This window comes from Furipterus horrens, unplaced genomic scaffold, assembly GCF_987537825.1.
Source record: "Furipterus horrens unplaced genomic scaffold, mFurHor1.1.pri manual_scaffold_6, whole genome shotgun sequence".
Classification (NCBI taxonomy): domain Eukaryota; kingdom Metazoa; phylum Chordata; class Mammalia; order Chiroptera; family Furipteridae; genus Furipterus; species Furipterus horrens.
This window is the reverse complement of record NW_028327176.1, coordinates 149243137-149263509: the sequence shown is the minus strand read 5'-3', so window position 1 is coordinate 149263509 and position 20373 is coordinate 149243137. Positions and strand designations below refer to the sequence as shown.

Sequence of the window (20373 nt, the reverse complement as noted above, 5' to 3'; positions counted from 1 at the left end):
TTATGTGCTCATTCACAAAAATAAAATGGAACTTAATATAGTTATCTATCTCCTTTAGAAACAATGGTCTTTGGGGAGAATGAGGAGTTAGTGTTTAATGGATACAAAGTTTTAGTTTGGGATGATGAAAAGTTCTATAGATGGATTCTGATGATTGCATAACAATGTGAATGAATGTACTTAATGCCACCTAAATGTACACTTAAAAATTATAAAAATTGTAAATTGTATATTATGTATTATTTTACCACAAAAAAGTCATTAAAACAAGGAAAGGTTATTTATAGTCAAAGAAATTCTAGTCTGATGCATGGAAAGATAGCAATATCATTTTTTCTGTAAAAACATAAGAAGAAAGAAATGTATTAATCAAGCAAGACTTTTCCCAAAAGAAATCAGCTCCACTAAGATTAATTTTAAACACAAAAAAGTGTTTGTTTGTTTGTTTTTAGTAAATATTAAAAGAGTATGTTTTCTTATACTGGCTTCAATATTGAACTGTCCAAGAAGTGACAAACTTTCAGGATTGAATTTGGTGACAGATGGGGATTTCTTATTAATCAGAAATGCTTTTTTTTTCATTAATAAAAATAAGTTAAATAGTTGTAGACAAAAATACAGAGGAGGCTTTGGTCTGTCACTTCTGGTCATGTGACCTTGAGTAAGCCTCTCTGCACTTCTGTGTCCCCCATCACAGGACCTATCTCACAGGTTTTTCCCAAGGATTCAATGTGTAGACTGCATGCAAAATCTTACAACTGTAGCCACCACACAGGAATAGAATGCAAGAAGACCAAATTGAGTAAAAACAGAAAGCTATAGGGAGCGAGCAAGTTGATATGAAAAGGAAAGTGGATGAGATGACGCCTGATTGCAATAAAGCTAAAATGATAAGAGCATTCCAACAAAAAAATGGATAAAAAATTTTAATAGAAAATTCAACGAAAAATATATATATAAAACATATGAGGCTAATAAACAAATGAAAAATATAAACTCAGTATAATCAAAAAAAGGCAAAAATAACATATTTTCCAGATAACAGTTTTGCAAAGAAAAATAAATTAAAATACTCAATGCTGGCAAGCATGTAATGTGATGTCCCTTGCTGTTCAAAGAGTAAATTAGCTCAGTTGTTGCAGAAAAAAATTCATTGGGTTGTATTAAGAGCCTTAAAAGAAGTGATAAATTTGACCTAACCATTCTGCTTAAAAGAAGTCATAAACCTGACCCAATCATTCCACTTCTAGAAATCAATCTATAGGAGATGATCAGAAATTCAACTAAAGGTTATACAACTTTAGAATATAACAACAGAGGAATAGTTCAAAAAATTATGGCACATTGATATAATGTATATGCTGCCAACAAATAATGATGTTTATGAAAAAATTTTATATGGAAACATGCTTATAAAAAGATCTATTAATGCAAAATGATAGTTGCATTAAAATACAGTATCTGTTTTGCTTAAATTATATATGTAGGGGAAAAGCTAAGTAAATATGTAAAAAAATGCTGTTATACTTCAATGGTCTGATTGATAGACTTACAGGTATTTTTATGATCTTTATTTTTTAGATTTTTCTACACTTTCCAAATGGGAGAGAAACAAAATATATTACGACAAAAAAGAGTAAAAACAGGATGATGTAGTGAAACAATGATGAAGATTGGTAGATTCCAAACAAAGCATACTCTTTGTTTTTGTTTTTTGGCTATTAAGTCCCCTACACCTTCCCCAAAAATAATGAGGAGTGAATGTGTAAAATATTGAACATAAATGCATATACTAAAGAGCTTGAGGAGTCACAAATCTATTTAAACCTGTGGCTGCCTCTCCCATTTACTCCAGTGTACAAGACTGAGTCCCATAAGGGTCAGTACTGTCTTGTTCACGTCCTTCTCTAGCACCTAGCACAGACTAGGGAACAGAGTCTGGCATAAGACAAGATTGGTGAATAAATGAATATACTATCATCGAGTCTTCTTCAAACTCAATTATAACTCCTAAATGCTTAATAAATACAAAGCATTGTGCTAAATCCTACAAGAACTTTGCAAAACACAGAGACGACATATTTCTCAACTCTTTTGCTTCACTAACACACCACTAACTTGCATGCACATGATACCTATTGCAATTGCAAACATTTATACTTTTGTTTTGCATTGGTTGATCTTCCTAGGTAAGTAAACCATAGCATAAGACACTTTTTGAAAGCATAATTAGTATTGTAAATTCATGCATTGTGTCCTATGAATAATTAAAGCATATGATTATTTGAGTACTAAATGGCACTTCAGTTAGTAGCATCCTTGAGTATGTTATTCTAGCTCAAAATTCAAGTAGCATTATCTCATGCAGATACTTATGATAGATAATGATGATATTCTCCATCTTCATACCTGAGCAATTAAAAAGTTTAATAGTCTTTGATGTGGCTGGTCATTGGAATAATTTTCTAAGCAGGAACAATTAAAATCCACTTATTTGATGGTTTGTGCATTCTCAACTATTGTTTGAAACTCTTTGTTTCTGTGGAAACCTGATGAAAACTTAAAGAACTTTACATCTATAATGAGTTTGCAAAGAGCATTTGTTTTCCTTAATTACTGAAAGTATACAGCGGGATAACACGTAGTGCAGTTTCTTCTCGAACAAACTTTTACGAATAAAGAGCTTGCCTGCTGTCTTCTTTCTCCTTTATGAGAAATGGCACAGCTGTCTGCTTCCATGTGACCCTGGTACCAGGAGTGGGGATTTTCTCAATGCCACACCAAGGTGAAATGCACGAGCTTTACCACCGGCTGCCTTCTGCCCTGCAATGAGCCATTGATCCACTTCAGCACACACAAATGAGCTGTCAGCTTGAATGTCTTTTTTTCTCTGCCTGGCGAATATTTGTTCTGCCGCCATTATTTGAGCTCAAGTAGGATGATTATTATTTCAAGCGTTGTCTAGATTATACTGTCCTAAGGGTTACTCTTTATCTGTATAGGCTCCTCTTTAAAACTTCCTTGTAGTGATACCCTGATAGCTCCTCATTAAACTAGTATGTGTGGCATCTTGCTTTACTTACACAGAAATGACAATACCTCCTGTCTTAAAGAGAATTACCTTTTAATAGAAAAACATATGCTTGCATGAAATTAGAATTAATGTTTCCCTTTCAAAACAGACTAAAAATACATCAATTGATATTAAAGCAATTTATATGCACCAAGTTAATGAAGATAAGAATTAGAAAAAAACAGAGCACAAAAATGTGTATATATGTAGAGTGAATAATTTCCCAAGGTTGATCAAGTCATATGGCTCCTTAATATGAGCAATATCATTAATATGAAACCTATAGCATGCAGCTGGGAAGTATCTTGCCATTCCACAAATTCTCACACATTCTATTTTAGAAGGGGTTTTTGGTGTGCTGAAGAAAAGTTTTACTACTTGACTTACATACTCTCAATGGTAGGAGGTTAATTCTACTTAAATCTACCAGATCTTTGCTAAACTTTCTATCCCCTCTGTGGCCAAATAATAATGGTTAATATAGTACTCTTTGGAGGGTGTCATATTTTTATTTTAACAGTGAGTTTTTAGCAATAAAGACTCAACAAAAATAAAACCAATATGGCAGACCAGAGGCAACTGCACCCTTTCCCCACCCCTATGCGACTAACTTTGTATACGTTACAGGTCTCCAAATTCTGGAAACATCTAATTCTGGGGATTATGGAACTGGCAACTGTCAAAAAACAGAAGCCATGTGAAACCAGATCTATTGAGTGCTTCCTATGTGAACAGCATCATGCTAGGTGTAGTTCTAGAAATACTTCCAGTTCATTTGGGGAGTGGAAAACCCCAATAATTAGCATCAAAACATTTGACTTGTACCTTGTAGCATGGAAAACCAAAATGAAATGTGAAGATAGGTTAAAAAAACAACATTAGAAGAATACAAAGAATTAGGACATCTTTATCATTAGTATCATTATTGTTATAAATTAGCATCACTGAATTTTAAGTATTAATACAACTCCAAGGAAATGATAAAAACTGAAAAATGGTGACAAAGACTTAACATGGGGTGGTGAATACATGATACAATATACAGATGAGGTATTATAGAATTGTACACCTGAAACCTACGTAATTTTATTAATCAATGTCACCCCAATAAACTCAATGAATAAAAAACAACTGCAAAAGAGTCTCCATGAGATGGTAATATGTTATACTAACCAACTGGGACTGAGTAAACCAGACTATTATTTGTTAGGCAATAAGCTGATATCCAGTTGTTTAACAGACAGGTAACATTTGAGGGGAGTCAAGAATTTCTCTTTTTGGAAATGGGATAAACTGGCGTCCACCATACCAACGAAATCAACAACAGTAAATGAATTAGTGTAGCTCAAAGCCCACTACTTAGAAAGACTCTAAATACTTTTGGAATAGAAAGTTCTGCCGAGGTAGTTTATTTAGTCTAAGTTTTCAATTTAATGATAGTGTGAGCGACAACCAGACAGCAGCTTAGAGTCCATGAAAAAGAGGACTGCTTCCTTGGTTTTTAAGGCTGAGGGAAATGGGCCTTCAGAACCTCCCACACAGACACTGGCTAACCAAGTCCTAGAATTTATTCTCAAGAGATTATTCAACCTGGTTAGACCTCCTACTTAGTTCTCATAGTGTCTAAAGTTTCTGAATTAAGGTAATTAGTGGTTTAAGCTTTAAATTTTATAAGAAGCCATGGGGAAACTAGGGATTGCTATGTGTTCTCATGGCTCCCTTGCTAAAATTTGCTTAGCATCAGGCCAACGTAAGCACACCAGACATGGGAACAACACGAGTGAGCTGCACAGGGCATTATACCAGCAATTTTCAAATTTTTTCATCTCCAGGCACACAAACTAATTACAAAAATTCTGAAGCACACCAAAAAAATTTTTTTTTGCCAATCTGACAAAAATATAGGTATAATTTTGATTCACTCACACCAGATGGCTATTGTGTCGGCTATTGTCATTTTTCAATTTGACAATCTAAGAGGAAAGAGGTCAGTATCACAGGCTAAATAGGTAGTGCATGTTTTAAAAATTCTTGTGGCACACCAGTTGAAAATCGCAGATTTAGCCTAATAAGAAAACTCATCTTCTTCATACCCAGGAACACAGATTGCATGACACTTTTCAAAAACATGCTATATACAAATTCGTGAGTGTGTGTGCATAATTATTTCATCGGCTAGTTTCTTTAAGGGGTTTTTGGTTAGAAGGTATTTAGTTTAATGTGATCTTCTACTATTAACCATGTGTAATTAATCCTTTAAAATAATAAAGAATAAAAAATTACTTTAGCTGCACACAGTTAGTTCTTTCAAATGAGTAATCCAGACATTAGCAATCTAGCAGGGAAAGAAAAATAGTCCATCTATTGCTAGAATTATTTCACAAACTCATTTATTACAATAATGCTGTAACAATCCCTTTCTAATTTCCACTGGAAAGGGAATTTTCTTAGTTCAAAACAAATAGACATTTAAACATCACATGTCTCAGACATTATGATATCTGACTGTACAGAATACACAAGGAAATAATGTAGTCAAGTCTAAAATGTTTCCATCATTTTATTTCATATGTTTTAATATAATGATTTTAATAGGAATATATATGGTAATAATGAAGTAATTAGCAACAAAATGATTCTACCCAAATCACTGAAACTAGGAACTAGCACTCGATTGTTAACATAATCAAGCCATCCCGATAACCCCTCAGTAGAGGGCAGTATTTGCTACATCTCTGTGGGAGGAAACACATAAATACATCTGGCTTTGAGATCTATCTGGAGAAATTTTGAAGATTACCCACATGGTGCAAGATGAATTTCTAGGCCCTTTGCTATTGGTCCTACAGATGCATTTGAAACAAAAGGTTAATCAATTTCCTTTTCCTTTGGAAGTCAGAGCTAAGGGGCATGAAAAGTGGCATTTGGGACACAATGAAGGAAAGAGTATAAAGGCTTTAGAGTAGCAAAGAAGTTATTTTAAATTTCAGAATGAGGACTCTGAACATGTTAAACTCTAACAAATGAAGAGATTTTGTTATTTTTGTTTTGCTTTTCCTTATTAGAGTTCACTGTGGACAAACGGAGTCCTCTTAGACTTGGATATTTGAAAAGTCTAATCAGAGTTCGAAAAGAAGTGGATATCAAAAAGCTATTATTTTTCCTCTTACTCTTCTGCTTTACAAATCATAGGAATACTGGGTGAAGATATTAATTCATATTCTAAAGACATTAAAAAGTGAATCAGAGCAAGGTTGAATGCCCCTCCTTGCTGCTGAATAAACAAAGGGCCAAAGCCTTCAAACTGAATAAGATCGATAGAATCTTTCACTCCATCTTCTTGCAAAAAGATGACCCTGAATTATATGCTGCCCAACTTTTATTAAAAGATTCAACATTCATGAACGGATTGAATGTGAGTTTATCCAATCTCTAAAATTTTTAAACTCTTTCTCTGGATCAAGCCAAATAATGAGAAAAGCTTACTTTGTAAAGCACTTCTTTGCCCTCTATAGCACGTTTCATTTAACTGTACTTTGTCATTATGCCCCCCAGCTTGGATATAAGAATCTGTACAACACAAATTCATATTGCCAGTAGGAATGATGGACAAAATTGTCTGCTGGCATCTTTTGAGAAGTCCCATTATGAAAAGTCCAAGGAAAATTTTCACTGCTTCTATTGTATCTTTGATTCAACTATACTAGGACCTTGGCTCTGGTTCCTTCCACTGACTCTGATGATAATGTTTTCCAATTTCACCCTCATCTCTTCCTTTTTTGTCAGTTCAGGTGATTTCATTGATTTCTTTAGACTCCAAACTAATATCTCTAAAAATCACTGCCAGACCTATAACCTCAGTCCTAAGTGTCTAATCTTCAATCCTAGACTGTCTGTAAGCCCCCTACTCCTACCTCAGGTATTTCTCTTACGAGTCCTGTCATTCCTCTGGTCATCCAAACTGAAAATGTTGACACCTCAGAGCCCTAAGTGGCCCTGAAACCTCTCTACATCCAATCTTATAGATTTCTCATATTCATTTCTATTATTTTAGAGGGCAATTAGGAGCTGAAATCCAGTCCATGTTCTGTTTGCCAAGCCATGCTCCCTGGTGAGGGGCAGTAGCCACCTAGAGGAAGGGGCACACCTTAAAGGCGTAATTTGCTCACTTAGTTCCATGCCCATCTTGAGGAGCAGTTATATCTAATGCACACAAAGGCTCTGCACATGGTAGTCACAGTGCCAATCTTCACATCTTTGCCAGATTATCCAGTACAGATATGTTTAAAAATAATGACTAGCTTGTTTTAAGCTGATGAAAGGTCTCATCCAAACTCAATCATAAGATACACAAACCCCTTTATACTGACTTCAACCCACCTATTCTGCCAAACTGCACTCCACTCTCCTGTATATAATCTAAGGTCCAGCCATGACTCTTAAATTCTCTAGAAAGAGAATTCTGGATTTTCAGGGTTTTCTTTCCTTTCAGCACTTTAAAGATGTTGTTGTACTGTTTTCAGATCTCCATTGTTTCTGATGAGAAGTTAGTCTCATTAATCATATTATTACCCTGGCTACTTTGAAATTTTCTTTATGTTTGGTTTTCAGCAGTTTGACTATGGTGTTCCTAGGAGTGATTTTCTATGTATTTGCTAGAGGTTTGTTGAGATTCTAAAATCTGTAAATTTACATCTTTTATTAAATATGAAAAAATTTAGTCTTTTCTTTTTTAATTTCTTAAAAAAATATTCTTTCTCCTTTCCTTCTGGGCCCCCCATGACATAGTTGGACTTTTGATACAGTTTATTATGTCATGAGACTTTTAAAAAATAATCTTTCTCTTTCTTGTTTTTCAGGCTGCATAATTTCTATTGACCTACCTTCAAGATGACTGACTCTCCTGCCATCTGCAATCTGGAATTAAGTACATATAGTGAACTTTAAAACTTTCAGGTCTACAATGTTTCACTTTTAGTTTTAGAATTTCCATCTGGGTCTTTTACACAGTTTTAATTTCTTTTCTAAGATTTTCTGTTTTTCATTCCCTTTCAGTATAATAACTCAAGGTTACTATAGATATCAAAGCTACTTTAAAATCCTTGCCTCTAATTCCAACATCTGTGTCATTGCATGATCAGTTTCCACTGATTATCTCTTCTCTTTCAAAATGGGTCAGATCGCCCTGTGTCTGCATACATCTAGTCATTTTGGATAGCATTCTAGATATTGCAAATGATATGTTGAAGAGACCTGGGATTCTGTTATATTCTACCAAAGTATATTGATTCTTTTTTGTTGCTATTTTAGCAGGTTAGTAACTTAGCTAGTTCCAAACCCCAATCTCTGTCTCCTCTGTAATGAGAAGGAACAGAAATCTCTGTTTAGTTGTTTTTAGCCTTCACTGTGCATGTGTAGTTCACAGGTCAGTCCAGAATTTGGGCAGTTTCTATAAAGAGAGTGCCTTCCAGATAGTTTTGTTTTTTCTTTATTTTGTTCAGAGTTATAGTTGTGACCTACAGGTAACTTGGTTAAGTAGGATCTACTCTGTCATTAATGGAAGTAGAACCCTCCTGAATCTTCGCTTCTCTGAATATACTCTTTTAATTTCCTACCTTTGTGTTTTTCATAAAAACAAACCCTAAGGTTGCTCTCTCAATCTCCTCTTCTTAGAAACAACAAAAAAGCCGCCCCTCACACCCTCCCCCTACCCCCACACCAGCAGACTCTCCAAGGCCTAGTTCCTCTGATTACTCACTGCACTGTGGTTACACTGATCCTGCAGTGCTCACTATAATCTGCTTCATATTCCAGTGATCTATGTGCTGAGCATATTTCCTCTTGTAAATTAAGATTGTGTAAGTGTCGAGACTGACTCTTATTGATCATCGTACCCCTGACAGCACCTAGAACAAAGCCAGCTTTCCATTAAGTACTCAGTAATTATCTGTTGAATGACTAGGGAGCAGTCATAAAACATAAAAAGGGTAAAGCTTTCTCTATCACCCTGTGTAAAAGGTAATTTAAACCAATGTATATAGCATGTTGGTTTCTTTAACCAAATTTCCTTCCTGAAAGGAGGGCATTCCCAAGAGGAGATACTATTTGCTGACACACTGGAACATACCAGCGAAGCTACAACCTTCCCTAGAGTGTACTGCCCCATTAATGTTCCTAAAATCTTACTTACTTTACAAAGCACGTTTCTGCTCAAAACCTAAAACGACTCTCCGAGGATCATGGTAAGAAGTATCTGTCTGAGATTTTCATTCTCACTTTCCTTTTCTCTCCAGCATGCACACTAATGTCATCAGGCAAGTATCATTTGTTCCTCCTGGAACATTTGGTACTTGGCTTCAGATCATGGTTGAAATACCTTCAGTCTGTTCATCTAAACTCTGCTCACCTTTCAATGTCAAGACCGGTTTGTTTCCTCCTCAAATGTCATGTTTCCTCTGAATCGTCCCAATCCTTACTATCCTTACATTTAATTCCTGATGCACTCATAATACATACTTAACTGGTGAACACAGCTCCTTAAAACAGACTGTGATCGCTGATCACATCCTGCATTTTAGAAATGAGGTATTTGGACCCACAGAGGTTAACTGATCTGCCTAAGGCCACTCAGCTGCATAGCACAGTAACTCAGCAAAGACTGGAATTTATATCTCCTGACTCAGCTGGGCCTCTTTGCACTCTACCACACTGTCTGGTATTTGGTTCATGCTATTTCCTTTATAAATTGCAAACTCTTTGAAAGAAACTTCTTACACTTCCTTTACATTCCTTATAATACAGTGGCATACAAATATGGAATCAGTTAAAAAATAGTTGTTGAGCACTAAAATCAATGTAATAATCTTGGCGGGGGGGATCTTACATAACATATATTTCTTGATTAACAATAAAAGATAAGAGTTAAGTAACATTTGATCCTAAAACACATGAAATACTTATAATTTCTTGATGTTACAGCTCATTTCTAGTTGTTTTCTCAAAATCTTTTTGCCTGATAGTATTTTCACCAAGTTTAAGAAACAAAAATAGTACATTCTAACAATTCTCAAACTTTTTCTTATAAAACACATCTTAAAGTAATAATCTATCTAATGGGATATATCTTACTATATTCTAATTAGCAACATGCTAAATAATTACCAAATTTAAGTCAACTGATCTAATCTAAGGGGAAGATTCTATGAAGTATATCAAATCATGTGCTTTATCATGGGAACAGAAAAACCTGAAAATTACAAATCACAGAATTATTTCATTAAAAAAAAAAAAAATTTCCTGTTAAAAAAAAGCCAGTTGGTAAGTGAGTATTAGAAAAGCCAGCAGTGTTAAAGCCATTTAAAAAGACAAGTCAAACAAGGAGCTTTAATGTGTTTTATACATATCAATTGGTTGGCCTAGATTTTCTCAATACCTCACCTAGCATTTCATCGTATAGGCCTTCTGTTTAGAGAACTATTCCCAATTATTATTTAGAGCTGTGACATATTTATTATTAAATCCAATTAAGGCCATTTACTTTAAAATTTAAAACCAATTCTAATTTTAAAAAGCTAATGACCGCTTCAATGTTAAAAATTTGGTTCATTCTTCTTAATCACTGTCTGGGCAGGTTAATGACACATTCCTCCCAAACACTGAAACAAATATTAAATATTACTTTGTCATTCTTTCTTAGAGAAGGAATATGAGGAGTTGTGTCTACTTCTACTACTAGATCTGATGCTCAAAATAATTTTACTCCTAAGACAGAGAACTTATTGAAGGTGTACAGTTCTTAGCATACTTGTTCTTCCCTTGATACCTTCTGGGAATCGCTAGGCACTTTCTCCCCTCTGACAGGGACCAGACAAGTTTGTAAACCATTCCAGTTAGCAGCACAATGTAAATATATTCACAGAAAATGAAAGCAAGATTTCTCCCTCAGAGAAGCTTGAGGAAGCTAAGTCTGAGAAGTCCATGTCTCGCCCAGTTTAAAATCTATAGCCATACACTGCAGCACCTAAGGAGCTATTCTTGCCCTAGTTTGGGAACAATGTGTCCTGTAACAGAAAACCTCCCATGTGAAGGTAGTAGGAAGGTATTCTCTGAACCCAGTTTTTCTCGATTCCTTCTGATTCTTCTTCACCCTACTTTTCATCATAGAAATGACCGTAAGTGACTACAATTTTCAAATTTCTAATGTAGCCCGTCTTTTACGAGCATTTCTCTAAGTCTCTCTTTTGTTTTCTTTTTCTTTAAAAGTAAAACACAAAATACATCAACAACTTTTAACCCAATATATAGCTATTTTCTTAGAGGATACATATGATCTTCAACAATTAGTAAAACCGGATCCTTCAGTTCAACCTCCAACCTTGCAAAGAATTCTATTTTTCTTTTATTTACAAAAGTTCAGAATAATTAAATAAATTCAGGTAAAAATTACTAGTATACAACTTATGTTTTTAAATCATATTATGGTATAGGTCAATTATGAAAGTTTATTCCAGAAAGCTTTCTTATAACATTGAGGGCCTATATGAAACAGTATAGGTCAAGGTATGTATGCTGAAATTTTACATCTAACTGCATGTATCTTATGTTCCTTTTCACACCTTCAACGCAACTGAAAGACCAAAGTTTGTAGGAGGATTCAGGATTGATTGAATGGATAGATAAGATGTTTTTCAAGGTGCTTTTCAGGACTAAGATTATGATTCTTTCCCTTAAGGGATGAGTAGTAATGTGGGCAGGAAAAGAGAGAGGACAAAAATGGCTTGGGGCCCATTTTGACTCTGGAATCACATTCCTCCCTGCAAGAATCTGACCCATTCTCTACTGAGCTCTGTTCAATCTCACTTCTGCTCTGCTTGTGCCCAGCTGCCTGTCTTATTTGGACACAGTACTGCCAGAGGTCAGTATATTTAGGAAATGGCTACCAGAGATCAGCAATGCTCCTGGGAAGGTAAAAGGCCAAGGAGATTCTTGGACTACCTTAGCTTTAGTGATTAATGCCCTTATTCCCTGATGCTAAGCACCACTGTTGCCATCTGAACACCAACAGACTTGACTCTTGGCCAAATAGTAAAGATAAAAGCTATTCATCCCTTAGTACAGTATGTATTGAGAGTGTACCAAGCACAGGGCATAAACCAGAAGTAGTTTCCAATAAGTAGTTTCATTCAGAATACATCAAATGAAATAAAGCATAAAATAGAAAGATTAATAAACAGATGAAGGCCAAAACATGTATCTGATGTACCTCCTTTCCTTGAATACTAAGAACCAAAGAAGAAAGCTAATGAACATGAGTTGACAGTGAACAATGTGTACACCCATGCATATGCATCAATTGATATATTTTTCTGCTCAGACTTTTTACAAACACACCTGGCCACCTATCATTATTTTTATGACATAAATAACAAACTACTCTTGCAAACAGTTACTTGTGAGCACAGTTATCAGTTGAGGAAACAATTTTCTGCAGGTGTAAAAATTACATTTCTCAATAAGGAAAATTTAGGTATAGTCGGTTTACTCATTAAGCCTTTAGAATTCTGTTTTTGCTTGCTTTCTTTGAATAGGATTCTTTCATTTTGATCCACACAAGTTAACCCTAAAGCAAGTGGTTCTCAAAACTTTCGGTTCAGGATCCCTTTACACTCATATTAAGGAACCCAAAGAGCTTTCCGTTTATATGGGTTATCTCTCCTTATATATACTGTATTAGAAATTAAAACTGAAAAAATTTTAAAATATTTATTAATTTATTTAAAATAAGAATGATAAAACCATTACACATAACCTATCAAATTAACATAAATAACATTTTAATGAAAATAATATTTTCCAAAATGAAAATAATTTAGTAAGAAGAGTGGCATTGTTTAGCATTTTCTGCAAATCACATTAATGTCTGGCTCAGTAGAAGAGAGTGTAATTCTTATACCTGCTTCTATATTCAATCTATTGTGATATGTTGTTTTGGTTGGAGTATATATAAAACCTGACCTCACACAGATATACAGTTGGGAAAACAAAGTATTTTAATAGCCTTATTAGGTAATGGCAGCTATTCTTCTTTGATGCTACATGAAAATTCAATAAGAACTTCCTTCCAAAGAGTGCACTATGGAAAGTGGGGGAAGGAGTAACTTTATAGTGGAGAAATCAGACAAACACAATCTCAGACAAGTGTGCTAACATCAACAGTGACAAGTCAGGTTGATAGTAAGTACTCTTGATAGGATACTTGAATATAGTACTTGACCTCTGTGATCTTCTTCCCCAAAGTCCATAATTTCAGTTTAATCATGAGAAATATATCAGATAAATCCCAATTGAAGGACATTCTACAAAATAACTGACTAGTGCTCCTCAAAACTGCCAAGATTATCATAAATAGGGAAAGTGTGAGAAACTGTCACAGCCAAAAGGAACCTAAAGAGACACGATGACTAAAGGTAATGTAGTATTCTGGATAGGATCCTGCAACAGAAAAGGGACATTATGTAAAAACTAAGGAAATGTAAATGAAATAAGGACTTCAGTTAATAACAATATACCAATACTGGTTAATTAATTATAACAAATGTACCATACTAATGTAAGATGTCTATAATAGGAAACTGAATTTGGGAGCATATGGAAACTCTCTGTACAATTTTCTTCAATCTTCCTGTAAAACTGAAACTGTTCTAAAAATAGACTATTTTAAAATTGTTTAAAACTTGACAAGAAATCGTTTTTAAAATGTTAAGTTGCAAGGTAGAATCTGCAATAATATCAGCATATTTTTTAAATTCTGTAATATTAAAACCCATTAGACTTTCTTGCATCTTAAATGAATCTTCTGTTGTGTATGATTTTGTAAAAGAATGCAATGGTTGTTAGAAAATATTGGTTCAATATCTTCCAAATGTTGACATGTTTAATTATGTAATGTCAAAATGTTGCATTTGTTAATATCACCATCAATTTCATCAGAAAAAAATTAAAAAATAAAAATTGGGAAGCTGTCAAGTTCATGGTGGTGACAACAAGTCTTCCAAATTCTAATTTTCACTTGTTTGCTCAAATGTTATCACTGGCAACAACTACTCTTACTTGTTTTTCTTAAAGTGACAGTCTTTCTTCGTTCATTTTCAAGAAAATGTCTTTCAAACATTGTGAGAAAATACCTGCCAAGCCTGACTAACCAGTTTGTCCCTCATTCTTTCAAGTAAAAATGACATTCCATGAAAAAAGTGGCTAATTCAGCTCGTGACTCAAACCATTGCACAGGTGCTTTCCCTCAGGGCAATTTTACTTGCTATACAGCAGAAGAGCTTTACATGTATTTTCCCTCATCACGAAGAATATTAAGAACACAGATTCTCAAGGGTTGCTATTTAACAAAGTTAATCATTTTTACTACTCCCTCAATGACATTGTTAAGTAAAACTGGATTTTTTTTTTTTTTACAATGTTTACATGGGCAATGAAGAATACAATATGGTTTAGTGCTACTGCCTTGATTCAACAAAGGCTCCAGCAATTTAACCCACCATTACTTTTGTACCATTATTGCAAATGTCACCACAGTGAAAAAGGGAAATGTGCCCTAGTATTATTGCAGAGAGTTTTGACCTCAAGGACTCCTAAGAATCACCTTTTGAGAACCACGTACTTAAGCAACCATATTTCTGATTTCTCTACTACCCTACAATGTGCCAAGTAACTGTGTTGAGGTAAGAAACAGAAAGCTGAAAGCTCATGTCATGCCCACAGAGATGAATCTGCTTCACTTCCCTTTTACCACGGCTCTGACACAGAAGGAGAGACAGGGAATTAAGACGACCCAAGTATACTCTCCTTTAGCCTTTCATGGTTCTCTGAAACAGAACTTTCCAACCTTTTTAACATCACAGCAGAGGGAGAAAATGATAATATTTTTATTAAGGAAAAAGAAACGAGGCTGCCTAAGGCTTAAGGTCCCCAGCCTGGAGGTACAGGTCCTACACAGCCTTCAGGAGGTTGCAGGGATCAGTAGCTGTGCCCATTCCCATGGGTTTGCCTAGGCACATGAGGTGGACAGTTCTACACTTAGGTCTCAGTACACCTTGCGCTCTCAGACCAAATCTACTCCATACCCAGTTTCATGCTCCATAAAAGGCTCAAAGCTTATTCAAATCATGCAAATTCACAAAGCATCTGATTGTATTTCGTGGTAGAACTGGAATTGGGAGAACTGTAATTTGATGTAACTTGTCCAGAACATTTCCAGATATAGTGTAGTGATAAGCGTGCAGTCTTATTCCCCAGACTACCAAGAAGTTCAAAGCCTTGGCTCTGCCACTTACTAGTTGTGTGATTTTGGGAAAGTAACTTAAGATCTCTGTGCCTCAATTTGTCTACCTATGAAATGGGGACAATAATAGTGTCTACCTATTTTAAGTATAAAATGAGTTAATATAGTAGAAGTGCTTAGAATGATGCCTGATAAGTGGCAATGTTTGCTATTATTAATACGCAGGTGCTATAGAGTCTCCTAATTGGGACTGCTTCTCCGAGCACATCAGTATTAAACTGCAAATTTGCAAAGAAAGAGAATTACAGAGATACCAATAAGCTTCATGTTACCCTGCATGATTCCAGATCTGAGGTAACATGCTTAAAGTAGACAGAGGAGAGAGGTGTGAAAAGAAAGGAATGTCCTGGGCCTTTTTAGTTTACTTATGGCATAATCAAGGGTTTATAATCAAAACCTCTTTTCCCTACCAGGACCCAAACAGGCTAGTTTCTACCCAATATATAAGTGTGTGTGTGTGTGTACATACATATATAATTTTTCCTTGGGAGGGGCCATGGTGAAAAATAATCATTACAGATTATTAACTCATCCATTTCTTGCCAAAGGTTTTTTTTCATGATGGTGTCAGGAGTTGCGGCTGGATGAGCTTGAGGCTTCAAGAGCCTCCCAGAACTAGAATAGGTGATCCAAAGCTGGGGCTGTCGCAAACACACCAGCTTTTTGTGTTGGATATGCTTTTTTCTTTACTGAATGGTTTTTGGCAACTACTTAGCATGGCTCATAAGATCATTATAACTAATTAAGAGGTTAAGGTACATCTGAAGCTGAATTATTTTAAGAGTCCTCTTCACATAAGTATTTAATATCTGCATTGCCAGTTATAAAGTTGCAAAGAAATACAAAATCATCATAATGAGAAAATAGTCACAAATGAACTGACCACTAAAAAATGTAACCTGTCCTCACACATCCCTCACAGCTTAATCCTAGTACGTGACCCCACCCATCAGGTCGGTATCTTTTGGCAGCCGTTCAGCGATTGTCTGATGTAGCAAACATCACACAACTACAATGCAAATAAAAAGCAAACCTATCCATGCAAAGCCACTGAAGATCTCACCAACTTGAGCAAGAAAAATATTCAACAAAACTTTAAAATAAACTAATTGAAATATTCATGAATTAAAAGATTTTGAAAAAACTCATGCAATCCTTAAAGATTTTTGTAAAAATAATTTTCTATGTAATTGAATAACCAAATCATGAAGTGCAAGATATACTAATTTATCAATTTAAAACTTTGTCAGGACAGTTATACCAGAAATAAGTAGTAATTTGGTCCTGTCCAGGCAGGACAGGTGGTTGGAGCACTGTCCCGACACACCAAGGCTGTGGAGTCAATCCCCCCGTCAGAGCACATATAAGAAGCAACAATGAATGCATAAATAAGTGGAACAACAGACTGACGTTTCTCTCAAAAAGAATAAATAAATTTAAAATTTTTTAAAATAAATAGTAATTTGTTCATTGTTACTCTAGGAACTTAGTTCATAGTGCTATTATAATCCATGTTTTTGTCAAATAAGATCAGAATGACTTAATTGTAGGTGTTATTTTTATTTTTCAAGCTAAAGTCCCAATTAATCTTCTTCTGTACTACCTTCAAACCACAGACTGAAGATTTTGGTTCCTGTTTAGCAGCCTTTTCCTGGTACTAAGCCTCCAAAAGTCATGAACACATTAAAAATATAGCTAAATACAGTATTTTCATCTACTCAGTATGTGCTCCAAGAGGCTGTCCCTCCCCGCTCCTCACCAAGGACCCTTCTGTGGAAGGAGGAGGAGCTTTACCTTTTGGACACACAATATTTTTCTCAAGTTTATTTCTCTGGCAAAGGACGTAAAATTTAAATGGAAGCCTTAATAAAATTTGTCTGGAGATATTAGGTTATTAGGACCTTGATAAGATTGATCCAGTAGGAGAGTGAAGGGTCTATGTCACCCAGAATGACTTTCACTAACAGAGACTGACATTATCACCCTGTCAGATGATCCTGTTTGATCCTAAACCTTACTGGTTTTGAAGTGCTTTATTTCTGTAATAAAAATGGTAAATTGGATTCATCTCACTGATTTAAAAATGACAAATGTACATTGGTTAGAAGTAATTAAATCACTAGCTAGCTTTTAAGAAAAATAGTCATGAAATAGATGGCAGGTACAAATGAAGACTTCTTTCCCCCTTATGGAAAAACAATTGTTTTTTAGTTACCTAAAAGTCAAGATAAATGAGAGATCAGCTGCAATGATAATTTATACAAGACAACTGAGTTATTATGCTTAAAGGTATGTACAATCTGGGTTTGTTTCTCTTAAGATTTACAGTCAATAAATATATCTAATATCCACTGAGTACTGAGAATTCCAGAACTTTTAGAAGACAGAACTCATATCTAAAATGAATTTGCAATCAAGGTCTTTCTCATTTATATGAATGTGTGTATATGTACATTTTTGTCTGTTGAATATATTATTATATAACATAAATACCACAGTTATAAATATTCACTTTCTTTAACTCTGGCACAAATAGACCAGATATTATGGCAATAATAGATGGGTAGTAAGAACAAGGAATAGAAATTCTTTTGTCACACTTCCTTGGATCATGGTAATATTATGTCATCTTCCTTTCCCTACATACCAACCTCACCTCAATTTAGAAATAATAATTATTATCTTATGTTTCACTTTTATAAAATATTCCTAATACTGATCTTAGTTTTATTTCCAGCAACAGTTGACAGTTCTCTCTATATTTCTAATTTTTGTGTTAAGAGTCCAAGTGCAAATTTTGTGCCAATATCTATAAAAAGCACATGGCATATACAGATGAGTATTTCCCTTAATGAGACTTTTTAAATCAGTTCTGACTCTGTGAATAGTGTTAAAATCTGAAATAAGCAGAGAGGAAAATATGAAGTGTTTTAACATGTGAAAAGGCCAATGAGTCTGGACATGTCTGGATACTTACTCTCTCACACAGCTCTTCAAATGTGCAGTCGGCCACGGTTCCACAGGCTTTATTCAGCCACAGCTCTCTGCCTTGCACTTTTAGAATCCTTGGTCTAGTTACTATGGGAACATGAACAAAGACTCAATCTTGTCTGGATAATTACTATAAAATTCATCTCTTACAGATAGGAAATGCATAGCTTGATGAATAATAGCACATGATTCAACACATAAATTAGACAAAATGCTGATACAATGACTGCCACTTGAGCGTGGCATCAACCCATATACAGCAATGGAACTTATTAATTGGTCAGTGGAGATTGGGCATTGTGTTCTAAATGTATTCTCTTTCAAGAGAAATTAACTTACGTACAATCATTTTGTTTCTGAGCCAGCTCATCAAACAACTTATCCATGACAGCCTCCACATCAGCTTCACTTGTGCTACAGTGAAAAGAATAATAGAATATGAAATTAATAACACTTGAAGCCAACATCAAACAGCTGCCAGAGCCTGCTTAGCTTTTTGCCCATAAAAAAAAAGAGAACAGGATGTTACGCTCTAAATACAAACATTAGATTTAGAATACACTTAAAAGCAGAGAATATTAACTCTCAGGTAGATGATTCTGCCTTATTTGCCTACACTGAAAGACTTCTGGGCTTCTGGTTGTTTCCAGTAATGAGACGATACAGGAAGAGTAAATCCATTAATACTATGTGTACACAATGAGAAAAAAGGCTTCTGGCTCTCTCTTGCATGCAAAACAAGAGCAGATAGACAAGGCAGTCAAGCATCCAGCAAAGTATCCTTTGAAATCTCTACTGAGCGGCTACATGTGAAATTAAATATTGAAGCTGCATTTTTAAAAAATCGAGTCAAGCCACTGAGATAATCAAGCATCCAGAATTAAATTACCAGCTTTGAAATACCAACTTGATCTGTATATCAATAATTTTATCAGACTTTGAGTAGAAGGACAATGATAAACCATAGAGTTTCTCTCAAAAGTGTCCTGGTTGAAAATTCAGGAAAATTCTCTCCTCTGTGATGCTCACCACTGCAGCTACTATGAAATTAGTCTCAACAAAGAATCTTCTGTATTCTAATTAAAAATCACCATATGGTTTAGGGAACCCATATATATAAATGTGATAATACTATGGCCTTTTTTTCCTCTCACCTTTTTTTCAAGAGGGGTTGATAAATTAACAGTTAATAAAATAAAATAACTGGCAGGAGAAATAAATGCTGTTTAAAAACTTCAAGTGAAAAATGAAAGTTCACTTCAATTTTATCTACATACAAACTTAGACAGAATGACCCACCAATATGCTTAATTTTGACACACAAATCACCCTTATCTAGGTGTAGAAGCAATCAAACTCAATTCTGGACATCCATTTTAATAAAGATGTATTGAAAATTAATGTAATAAATTATTTTCTCTTTAGAATGAGCTTAAACTAAATCAAACTAATGTCTCCCTTGAGATAATTATCTGGTGGCAGGCATTTAACACACAAGCACTTAATTCTTCAACTATTCTACAGCAAATGCCTTTAAAATGCAACAAAGCACACAGTCATTATGAAGGGTTTGGAATTATATATTCCATGTAATAACCACTCTACCTCAAAGATCTTAAAAACACGATTTGCAATGCTTAACTTTGTCAGGGATATGCTATTTAACTTACAGAAAGCTTTGTACAACATTTGAACAGAACCGTATTAAGATAATAAAATGACTCTTCAAAAAGAGTGATTATAGAGACAAAAAAAAGCAATTTTTTTGTTTATGCTATCGAAGTTGTTCCAATTTTTTCCCCCTTTACACTTCTCCATCCAGCCCACCCCCCACTCCCAGTCCATCCCCATACTGTTGTCTATGTTCATGGGTCGTTCATACATGTTCTTTGACTAGTCCCATCCCCTTCTTTCCATGATTTCCCTCACCCCTCTTCCCTCTGGTCACTTTCAGTCT

The 20373-nt window shown here is 34.9% G+C and overlaps 1 protein-coding gene across 3 annotated transcripts in view; it reads right to left on the bottom strand.

The window, feature by feature from the left end:
* The window catches only part of AFG1L (AFG1 like ATPase), a 186995-nt gene that overhangs the window by 7842 nt on the left and 158780 nt on the right, over positions 1-20373 (bottom strand). For all 3 annotated transcript variants that reach the window (XM_090279730.1, XM_090279731.1, XM_090279732.1), the window contains 2 exons: positions 18760-18830; positions 18403-18503 (listed from right to left, as the gene is read on the bottom strand). In XM_090279730.1, coding sequence (XP_090135856.1) covers positions 18403-18503; positions 18760-18830 — 172 coding nt within the window. The remainder of the gene's footprint in view (positions 1-18402; positions 18504-18759; positions 18831-20373) is intronic.